Here is a 12,306-nt window from a genome sequence, read left to right as displayed (position 1 = left end):
GTTGCATGACACTGGAACTATTTTTTCTTCCGCTCATCTTGACGCACAGAAATGCTAAAATACACCAGCAGACAGACAGCGCTCAACCTTTCATTCATAGTGCTCGAGGGAGCAGTGCTTTACTGAGGTTATGACAGAAAAACAGCATCTGGAGTTATTCATACTAAGTTATGATAAACCTGGACATGACAATTTTTACTGGCTTATTTAAATTCAGAGGTGTTAATTAAGTAATATCACACTCGCAATAGTGCTATATTGCCCTACATCAGCACTGCTGTTATTCGGCTGCAGGCTGAGTGCCTGTAATTACAGCAGTGCTGATGTAGGGCCATATAGCACTATTGCGAGTGTGATATTGCTTATATACAACAGTTCAATGAACAAGTCAATTGAAAAAAATTAGGAAAAACCGAGTAAGGTCATAAAAACGCATTTGTGCATGGAATTACTTTATTACACTATAAACGGATCAGAATCTGCCATTGCTGGTTCAAAACAAATGATGTGTTCAAAAAGTTCACTTCAGAAATAGTATCACGGCTTGTGCTGTTTCTAACAAGTTACTGGATAAACAAGGATGGATTGATGGGTGTGTGTCTAGGTGTCTTTGTCTGTGTGTGTGTGTGTGTGTGTGTGTGTGTGTGTGTGTGTGTGTGAGAGAGAGCGAGAGAGAGAGAGAGAGAGACGGAGCGTGTGTGTCACCTGTTGCCACTCCCAATCAGAGATGCTGTCAGCGTTCTGAAGATCAGCTTTCTCAGTGGAAAAATAGCGTCCAAGCGGGGGTATTTCTCCCTATTTCATGGTAGCCACGCAAGAGTCAATCACAATAGAAACAGCGATGTCCTCTGCCAATTTTAAACAGTGTGTATCCAATGTGGAAACTCTGTAAGCGCCTCGAGTTCTGTAATCAAACAGTCCGTTGTTTCTCTCAGCTGCAATGAGCCTTAATCCTGAAATTGTTCATTTAAAGCCTTTTAAAACAATGTTCTAGCTTAAGTAATGTAGTGGTAATACGAGCGATCACAGAGTGCTGTTCTATGTAAACAGATTCACTTTACGTCACCAACTGGCTCATATTACACACAAAAATTATCTTTTGCCACCACCTGCTGGCTAACATATGTAATGTAAAAAATATAGACAGTAACTCCTAACACATATATACTGCTCTTACATAGGGTGACCATATTCTGGTTTTCCAAAAAGAGGACACCTTTTGTGTGTGTGTGTGTGTGTGTGTGTGTGTGTGTGTGTGTGTGTGTGTGTGTGTGTCAAAACAGTGTTACAATGAATGCAAACTTCAATACAGTGAAAAAGACACTCTATTAGCATAACATAAATATATATATATAAATAAATAACAATTTCCAACATTCTTTTGAATGTCCATGTACTAAAATAAAATATTTGATGCCATGAGTGTATCTTAATTTACTATTACTATTATTTTGAATGGACATGGAAAATGAAGCAATGTGATAACAATTTAGGAGACAAAGTAGTCCGTTAATTTACCTGATGAACTTTCACCTTTTGCTGACACTTTATACTTGACAGAGCTAATGTGTACTTCTAAATCACTTGCACCTTTATTAGCAAGCCAATAGTTGCTACAAGCCACTTATAATAGACCAACTGGTGTGCGAGAAGGCGGGACTTACAAAAAGGCATTAAAGCAATCCAAACATGCGCACACTCAGATGCATATTAAAATGCAACTATGCTGAACTACATATAAATATGTTGCAACTATATATAAATATTGCAAAAATATAACTTCTCTCATCATTTACTCACCATCATGCTATCCCAGGTGTATATGACGTTCCTTCTTCTAAAAATCTTTGTATTTACTAGAAGAGTATTTCAGCTCTGTTGGTCCAGTCAATGCAAGTTAATGGTTGCCAGAACCTTGAAGCTCCATAAAGCACATACATGCAGCATAAAAGTAACCCAGAAGACTACGGTGGTTAAATCTATACCATATGAAGTGATATTAAACAGGTGGATGAGAAACAGGTTAATATTTAAGTCAATATTTTTTTATGGTTTTTCTCCTCTTTTGGCCAGCCCCAACTAGTAGTTGGCAATATACGTAAAGAATGTGAATCGGCAGGGGGACTGGGCAGCTCAGACTACCTCACCTGGAGTCGCGAGTTAGAATCCAGAGTGTGCTGACTGACTCCAGTCAGGCTTCCTATAAGCAACCAATTAGCCTGGTTGCTAGGGTGGGTAAAGTCACATGGGGTAACCTCCTTATGGTCGCTATAATGTGGTACTCATTCACATGGCGAGTTGTGCGTGGATGCCGCAGAGAATTGCGTGAATAGCTAGGTCTCCGTAGTAACGTGCTCAACAAGCCACATGATAAGACACTGCCATGAACTGGGGTCCTCCAAGGAAAAAACGTGGAAGCATAATATTGTCTTAATCTTTCTCACTGATGATTTGATCTATTTATGAAATATCTTTTTCACTATTCATAGTCTTGTTGCTCTCAATCGTACCGTGCCATGAAATAGTATATATTATTTTTTATTATAATAGATATTTATGACATTTGAGCATGCCAAGCTTATTGTACTATACACTATTTAATACACTATTACCAATTTAAATGAAGGGACAAACCAGTACACAACCAGTAGTTGGTGCTAAAGTGTTTTCTTTTTTTAATGTAAACATTTCATTGGTCGGTCATAAGATTAAAACCAGCAGTACAGTGCAGTATACCCCAAGGGAGAAAAGAGAATATTCAGTGCACCAAACCAAAAAAATAATCCATCCAGAGCAAAGAAAAAGAAAAGAGGGATGGAAAAAGAAATCTGGGTTAAGTAACAGGTCATGGATGAATAGAAAGTGTGCATGCATCACACACGCACACCCTGTACACAATCTGTACACACTCTCAAGCATTACACCATCAGATATAGAGAGTGAGATAAAAAGAAACGACAGCTCATTCGTTCAGTAATTCAGTAATATATGACTCTGAATTACTTTCTTATAGTAATGCTTTTCTCCATCTAAAGTCTGTAAGCTAGTTCGTTTGTATTCATAGCCCGACTTTGCTAGAGTGCACAAAGTGTGGGCGATACAAAATATGTAAATACATGCGCTTATAATTATATAAATAAACAAACTACTGAATCATTTGTACAGAAGTGAACAGGTTTTGAGCTATTTGTGCTCATGTAGGGTGAGAATGTTGTCAACATCACACTATGTAAGAGGCTTCTTCAGCTGAAAGGCATATTATGTCACAGCCTGAAGCCAGTGGGCAGAGACCCAATAAGGAGCAATGCTCAGTTCCCAAACTACTTTGGCTGCCCCTGGACAACATTCAGTTTCTACAATGACATTCAGCTCTGCCAAATGATTAGTCAACCAATGACAATGACTCTCAGTAATTCAACATTTCACAGATATTATTAGATGAAAAAAGCCTGCAAGAGACACTGATCCTTCTGGGGTTCTGAGATTGTTTTAGATCAGGATCGTGTCAGCACTTAAAAGGCTCTGCCAAGTGAATTTGCACGGCAGAGAAATTTGTATGTTATCACCTGACAAGCACTCTCACGCATTGTGACTAACACTCACATACATGCACTTGTGCTTAAAGCATCTATGCCCGACCACACACATTTTACACTATACATGCACACCCGTACATTATTAACTTCAGCAACATACTGACAAACTACAAAAGAAATCAAGGGATAAATATTCTGAACAAAAGACAAAACTGACAGTGAAATGAAATGAGGGGGTGCCTTGGCCAATGTCATAGGGGTGTCAGTTCAGTCACTTGTTACCATATCGAGGGGCAACAAGAGGATTTGGAGCTCAGTAGAGACCACACCCACGCAGGTTATTGGCGATGATGATGTCAGTGACAGCATCAAAGACCACTTGGATGTTTCCAGTGTCGGTAGCACAGGTTAGATGACAGTAGATCTCTTTATTAGGAGAGCGATTCTTACTCTCAAACTGAGTCTGGACATATGCAGCTGCTGCTTCAAATGTATTTGGGCCTGTGGGAAAGATTCGGTAGTCAAACTCCATTGCCTTTTTTCGTATCTGTAATTTCTTCAAGACATTTGTGCATGGTTTTTGTACCTGTGTATTCTGGGAAGCAGATAGACAGTGGAGATTTCAAAATCTTTTCTCCAAAAAGATCCTTCTTGTTGAGGAAAAGGATGATGGAAGTGTCGACAAAGAACTTGTTATTACATATAGAGTCGAAAAGCATAAGAGACTCGTGCATACGGTTCTGCAGAGGAGAAAAAGAGAATCTATTGAGTAAAACACAAGCTGTGTTTTATGCTCTTTTAAGTTTACTTATGAGTAGCTTGTGGTGGGTGACTAAAGTTCAGGTAGGAATCCTCTGTATTTGGTGATACCAATTTCAGGTATACCTTCAAAAGTAAAAAAAATAATAATACAAAAACAATGTTTAAGTGAATAATTTACCACTCAGTGTAGTTTATATTTGAGACTATAGTGTGAGTATACAAGCTGTATAAATGATCAAGTGAAATCCTAAGTCTGAGAGAAGTAGTTCACCGTGGTCTCATCTTCATGGAGCATTTGGTCGTATCCACTCAGTGCCACACAGAAGATAATGGCGGTCACATCCTCAAAGCAGTGAATCCATTTTTTCCTCTCTGATCTCTGTCCCCCGACATCAAACAGCCTGGGGGGACACATCACACACTTTCAGGACACATGTAAAGCCATGTGCACGCATGTGTGCACACACAAGACACTTGGTCAGATCATACAAGCCAAACTCACAATGTACATTAAGAGACAAAATAGGTCAACCAAAGCTTCGGTATTTCACTTTTTCTTTTTTTTAAGTCAAACCCATTAAGGAGTGAATTTAAGGAAAAAAATATTTTCCAATTCCTTATGTCATTTAAACACAAACATATTGTGGATCTTTTAACAGTTTTCTGTCGATTCCTTCTACTTAATAACATTTATGTAGTATTTCATTGAACAAAATATGCTCTGCAATATGCTACAAGTAAAGAGGAATCTTAAAACAGCTGCACAGGAATCAAAAACTAATTTGAATACAACTAAATTACCTTTTCTGGCTTTTATAATTCAAGCTAGAATAAAGCTGAGATTTCCATTAATTTTTTTAATAGGAAGAAATGTATTAAAAGGTCAGATAATCAGGTCAGTTTGTTTATGTGCTAAAACAGTGGAGAAAGAATCTATACCTAAAGTTGAGGTTCTTGAAGCAAAAATGTGTTTCAACAATGCCAGTAGTTTTGACTCGGGTTCTTAGGATATCCTGTTCAGTGGGAAGGTAATCTGGAGATCCAATGCGCTGCAAACTGTCTAGATAACTAAAACACAGAATGCACAAACCTCACATATATTTTTAAATGTTCATAAGTATAACACCTTGTGCTGCGTGTATAAGAGAGAGAGCTCGTGTTCTCTAGCAAAAATAGTCCTGACTGTGACATACTCATTGCATAATCATTGCATTCAGGTGGGTATAACAGAGAGAGACTCACTACTGGGCAGAGTCATTGAGCTGGTACTCTCGTGAGCGGCCGAAGCAAGCTTGAGTTCCAGCATCAGTCCACACACGTATCATTGAAGCCAGCAGTTCTGTTGAGAATGGCTCTGTGTCCTCCATACGAGTGACCACATCAAATACCAACTTACCGTCAGCCTATAAACATGTGAAAATATATATTGTATAAGGTTATAGCCTTTTTTTTTAATATAAAAGGTAATATATTTTTAATATAAACTGTATCTTTTTCCATGCATATACTGTAGGTGTGCAGAGGAGTATTCTCTAAAGTGTATTATTACACTGACAAATCCAATGATGTTTAATAATTTCATTCACTAGATGTCACTGCAGCTCTGCATCCTCTGAAAAATAATACTTAAAATAAAACAACTACCACATCACTTTTTTGTAGTGCATTGCTTTTTTAATGTCAGTCTTGTCAGTTCTCTTCATACTTATCAAATTGCATGCATACATGCGTGTGTGCATGACATATATACATACAGCTCTGTCCTTGTCTGCATACTCTATACCAAGAGTCTCCATGGCTCGCAAGATGGTAGCGAGGCTCTGAAGGGTGTTGCTATAGACCACAGGTTTAAACTGCTTTACATCATCTCCAGAGAAACCATCTTCATGGATAATCCTGACACAGACACAACAGAGAACAGCCATTATGTACTTAAACACACACACACACACACACACACACACACACACACACTATACAATAAAAGGCAGACTGACACAATAACGTACATATACTGTATGTGCACTGCCAGGATATGTAATGGCAAAGTAGTATATTAGGAAGGTAACATAACGCTTTGTACTTGGCAGTGTGATACTGCAGATATTGTTGACTTTTGTATGACAAATTGCTTGCTATGTTCCTCATTTGTAAGTCGCTTTGGATAAAAGTGTCTGCCTAATGACTATATGTAAATGTAACACTTTACAAAAGGGTTCTATTTGTTAACATAAGTAAATGCATTAGGTATCATTTAGCTAACCATGAACAATATATATCTTATACAGCATTTAATACGAATCAGTGTTTATTTATGAAAATACATTAGTTCATTGTTAGTACCTGCTTACGTATGCAACTTTTTATTTTAATATTGCATTGATATATGCTGAAATCAACATTAACCAAGTTTAATAATTTCTGGAAAAGTATTGTTCATTGTTAGTTCATGTTAACAAATGTAGTTAACAAATACAACCTAATTATAAAGTGTTACCATTAGGGATTATGCAATAATATTTCTTGTGCTTCTGCACAGGTTGCATTTAGCTCAAGCGGTTGGTCATTTTTAATATATAAAGCTATAAGTTAAACTGTAACTATGCAATAACTGTATAACTGTAATTAAAGGTTCAACTGTAACTAGTAAGAGTGTATTTAAAAACTCAAAATATATCTTATATCTGTTGTGTGAGCAGTTAAGTTGGACCAGTGAAAGAGTTTGATCATTAATAAATATTAACCGAGTGTTTAATAGTACAACAAATTCTTCAAAACTGTGGTTTCGTGTAGTTGTGTGCTTTCCCGTTGTTATGAAAATGTAAGGTTAGTTGTAAATCCGTTTAATGGGCGGATAACGCTAAACGAGACTGCAGGGATCAGGCACTAAAAGCCACCCATTAAGATTAATACAGAGAAAGATTCTAATGCCTCCTGCACACAGATGAGCCATCATGCAGAACAAGGCGAAACACACAAGTACATTAAATACGCATGCCAAAAACGTGAAACATTAAGGAACCTTGGAAAATAGCCCAGCAGGTAGAACAACAACAAGGTGCACACACACACACACACGACTAACATGCAACACACTAACACATTTATGCACAGCGGGACGGACCAACGTAAGCGCTGTCTCTCGGGATAGCTTGTGTTTCAGCACTACCACACAGAACAGCGCAAGCCAGGCACATCTCTGCGGCGCCTACTGCTCGCTTCACCGGTAACGCCAGTGGAACATGGCGGAACCAACAAGAAAAGACCCTGTGTAACAGCACACAATCACTGAATGTCTTAAAAACGCACTTACTTCATCTGTTTAACGATGGTGCTCTTCCCCGACTCCCCTCCGCCTGCGAAAACACAGGCTGTCAGTGCTCTCACACACACACCTCACGCGCACACACCTGCACAATCTGAGCTCTTAGATATCATATTCTGCCTCTTTTCCGGCGTGACTTACCGAGCAGCAGTAATTTGACTTCTCTGGCTGCGCTTAGTCCGTCTTCTTTGAGGTTTTTCTCGATCGCCTTGCTCCGGTCCAGAGCCGCGCGCTCCTCTGCACTTAACGTGCATCCCATTGCAAGACCGAGAGTCGGGACGCGCGAGAGCTGTATCCCAAATATCCGTCGCTGTCCCACACTCTCCTCTCTTTCTCGCTCAGTCTGCCAGGCGTCGCTAAAGCATCCGATCCGAATTGAGGTCAGGGACAGGCTCGCACTCCGGCCTCTTGATTGGGAGGAGGTCGTCCTGCTCGCGCTTCGGATCGCGGGTGTCGATTGGGCGGTGGCAATGACAGCCAGCCCGAGCTCTCGTCTCATCCCAAGTATCCCTGGCTGCAGCTTGCAGAAAGGGGCGGGGCAACCTATTGGGCGTGGCTATACGTGTCGCCCCGCCCATAACTTACTCTCATTGGCTCAGTCACCATATATCGGTGTACATGCTAGATCATTGCATTGACTAATGAACAAATTGTGTTTATGTGTCTGCTGTCATTCAAGTATGTAAAACAAAAAGTTGTGCAATTTTAACAAAGCCTTCATTATAACGCATGGTTAGAGAAATTAATTAAATTAATTATAAAATATGTTAATGTTTTTAATATCACCATAGAGTGAAAATGTTGTAATATAAACATTTCAGGCTAAAAAACTAACAGTGCCAGCTATTGTAAATTAACTGTATATTACACTCCAGTTCTCACAAAAGTTAAAAAGATGTAATATAATTGTATATTAAAATATTCTAATATCGGGGGACCAAATACAAAAGCCAATGTAGTTTGTTCAATCATTCATTCATAAGGCATGTGCTTGAATGCAACAGGCAATTCTAAAAAAAAAACGAGTTTTATGGGGCTTTTCCACTGCATGGTACAGCTTGACTCAGCTCAACTCTGCTTGTTTTGGGGGGTTTTCCACTGTGGATAGTACCTGGTACTTTTTTTAGTACCACCTCGGTTGAGGTTCCAAGCAAACCGAGCCAATATTAAACGTGACTTCAAAACCCTGCAGATCACTGATTGGTCAGAGAGAATCGTCACTGGATTTGCGACATGGGACATCAACCCACTAGTTAGCAACAGCGATAGCAGTATCATTTGTTCACGTGACTTTCGAATTATGAAAAGAACTGACTGTGCACAAAACCATGCCGTGGTCAATAAACGAGGTGCAGACATTCCACTAGTTTGTGATAAACTAAATGACGTGAAACGAAAAAGTATTTCAGAAAGTGTCTCAGCTGTTTGCCACACACGGCTACCACCGGACCTACAAACAGTGTAGGGAAAAGTAAAAAAAAAAAAACACAAAAAAAACGTAAAAGTGACTACAGAACCATTAAAGACCACAACAGCCAGAGTGGTTCAAATAGAAGAAAGTGGAAGTGGTTCGACCAAATGGACGCTATCTATGGCAATAGACCCGCAAACAATGGGAGGGAGAGTGCCCTGAATTTGGTCACGGCATCGTTGGAGTTCACGATGGAGGATGGTACGTTTTGTTACGTTAACTCTATATTCTGCTTGAAAGCTTCACTTTATTTAGTTGACCAGCTACTGGAAAGCTTCTAAAACATCCAGGCCAATTTAACTGTTACACTTGTGTAAAATCACCATGCAACAACTGCTTTATGCAGCACAATGAGCTATTAGCTAACAACTAGCGGTTGTGTTATTGTTTATGGTCAGTAATTTTTGTGTCACGTTTAAGATGATGTCACAGCAGTAGAGGCAATGCAACTTTGACGATCAACCTATAATCCCACCCATGTTGAGGCTTCACTAAACTGCAGTGGAAAAGCAAGCTCAGAAAAGTAAAGCGAGCAGAGTCGAGTCAAACCGTAGCGTGCAGTGGAAAAGTGCCATTAGTCTCCCGGTTTCTGCCATAACAGCTCATCATCATGAGTCATTATTGTGCATGATTAATAATAGATTCTTTCATTGACCAAGGTTGCTTTATGCATGCCTTCTGTATCGGCTTGATCTATTGATTACTCTGCATTTTAGGAATTTATTCATTTTAATTTATGCCATCAACAATAGTAAACAATTAAGAGGCTGATGAACTGATGAAAATCGTTATGCCATTCTTGAGATAGAAAAAATTATTTCTTACTGACATGCACATGGAAACCAACGCCAGAGTCTTCTTAGATTTAAACGCAAATGCATGGAGAATTAGGTGTTCAGAGCGTCAAGCGCCCCCTGCAGGAATAAAATTCACAAGACAGTCAATGGCTGACAATGTGCAATTTCAGTCTGTCACCCACACAAAACTTTTGTATGAATTTAGAAAGCATGAAATACATCATATAAGTCATATGCGGAGTCAGTGAAGATGTTCGAGGTGTCCATAGAAATGATCAGTTGTTTTTCATGGTGAGGAAAGCAGGCAGGCATTTCAGATGAGCAGGTAAGAATTTAAATTTTGGGTTAATGGTTAAGGGTACATTTTTTATGAAACATTCACCCTAATGTTTTTTCTGAATGTTTGATATGATACAGTGTATAAATATTTAAGAGTATGCATTGAATTAGGGATGACACCAATATACGGTTAATTTACTGTAATTTAGAATCCACGGTTAAAACTGTGAAATGCTTTATTCACATGTGGCAAAAATATAATATATAAATAAATAAAATAGCATATAAAATAGTTTTTCGTAAGATTTTGTGAGCCTAAATGGGGAAACTCTTGTGCCTGTGTGGGTACTGGAGCTGTTGTTATGGTTACAGACGGTGGCTGCGCAGTAATTTAGTGGCCAGGTGTAGGAAACTGAACGTTAACATTCAATTCACATGAAACTGAAGCTTAAACACACGATTTCCAAAATATAACAGAGGAATTCGATATACCAGATTCATATGCATAAAAAGGCGACTTAAATAGTACACTGAATGTACTTTTTTTTATTGTATTACTTATTCCCCCCTCCCCCCCCCCATGTTCAAACCAAATCCACTCCATTGCCTATCATGTATGTCTACGAAAGATGAACGAGCCATTGAGGCTATGTTATGGACGGGGCGACACATGTAGCTCCGCCCCATATGTAGCCTCATTCTGCAGGCTGCAGCCAGGTCCTTCTCCCTCATGTAGTTCCCTGTTAATGCGCGAGGGGCAAACGCCTCTCATCGCGCTGACGTCACAGACGGAGCAGCGCTGCGTGAACATCTGTTTGTGGCTCTCCGGTAATAAAACAATATATTTTGATCACTTTTTTTCTCCAATAACTATCGTTCCAGGGCTGATGTTTTTACACATAAACATGGGACGTTCAGGAAATAATGCATTCATATAATGTGGGAGCGCGCGCGCGCACACACACTTACAGCTCTAAAAGATTCCTGTGGATTTCTCTAATGCTTAAACCCTAGGATATAAACCAGATGTTCTGGTGCTGGATTTTAGATACCAACATATAATATCGCTTTAAGTGTTAAAGTACTTAGAGCATTTTAATGTCTGCTAGTGCAAATCTCTGAAGATGCTGGTTTTAGGATATTTTCTTATTCATTCTAATGCCTTAAAATGTATTCATACACATGCATCATTTCACACATTTAAAAAAGAATCTTAGAAATGGTTCTGTTTGTTGATCTTATCAAGCAGACTGTCAATCCACAGATCTTTGCACAGCAGAATAAACTTCAGTAAGCCCTTGTGCATTTTAACAGTATGCACTAAAGTGAACACAAGCACAAACAGAACGATGCATAGGCCTCTATATGAAGATCTGACTGATTCTATGAAAAGTGACCATGGGAATGGGAGAATGTAATACATAACATCGGTTTTGATTTCATGCCAAGCCTGGCCCTCACTGCAAATAACTTCTCTCTTTCCAAACACACCAGTGGCACACACACATACAGGTCACTCTGATGGATTACTTTCCTAAGATAAGAGCAACATCGAGCCACATATCCTGCTTAACATGCTTTTATCTTTATTACCAGGGTGGGGAAACATTATGGACCCTCCTCCATAAGCTGCAACATCACAAGTATGTTGAACTATCATTGCATAATAATACGCAATTAGAATATATATATATATATATATATATATATATATATATATATATATATATATATATATATATAATGAACTATGAAGAAATGTCAAAATTTCTTAAATGAAATAAAATAGTTAACAAAACATTTCTCCGGACAGGTAGTAATGGAACGGTTGAGTAACATTTTATCTGGTATTTTAATCACCAGGTTTTTCATAAATGAAAATATTAGATTTTACTCTAGAAAATGACTAGGAGCTTCTAAATCCCCATAACTAAAATGAATGTGATCTCTTAACCATCTAATACTTTAATGGCAGGTCTGCGTAATGCTTTAATGGAGAAAGGCCTCATCCATTTCATTAATCTGACTGCCCTCACTAGATACCATTTAGATCAAATTAATTTCTTAGAATAATGGCATCTCATACCATATTAGAACTGTCAGATCCAGATGTTGACATTTTTTCATTTTTGCCCT

At 38.6% G+C, this 12,306-nt stretch overlaps 1 protein-coding gene across 1 annotated transcript; it reads right to left on the bottom strand.

Moving 5' to 3' along the window:
• Nucleotides 1-2,657: 2,657 nt before the first annotated feature.
• Nucleotides 2,658-8,122, bottom strand: LOC127637335 (guanine nucleotide-binding protein G(o) subunit alpha-like). The gene is made up of 8 exons (XM_052118714.1): nt 7,765-8,122; nt 7,612-7,654; nt 6,053-6,194; nt 5,541-5,701; nt 5,238-5,366; nt 4,570-4,699; nt 4,123-4,276; nt 2,658-4,037 (listed from the first exon to the last, which is right to left on the bottom strand). Exons 1-8 carry the CDS (start codon nt 8,120-8,122, stop codon nt 3,850-3,852), a joined length of 1,305 nt encoding a protein of 434 aa, XP_051974674.1. The 3' UTR covers nt 2,658-3,849.
• Nucleotides 8,123-12,306: the final 4,184 nt, after the last annotated feature.

Source organism: Xyrauchen texanus, chromosome 1 (genome assembly GCF_025860055.1).
Source record: "Xyrauchen texanus isolate HMW12.3.18 chromosome 1, RBS_HiC_50CHRs, whole genome shotgun sequence".
Lineage (NCBI taxonomy): Eukaryota > Metazoa > Chordata > Actinopteri > Cypriniformes > Catostomidae > Xyrauchen > Xyrauchen texanus.
The sequence above is the reverse complement of the archived record's forward strand: the minus strand, read 5'-3'. Positions and strand labels throughout refer to the sequence as shown.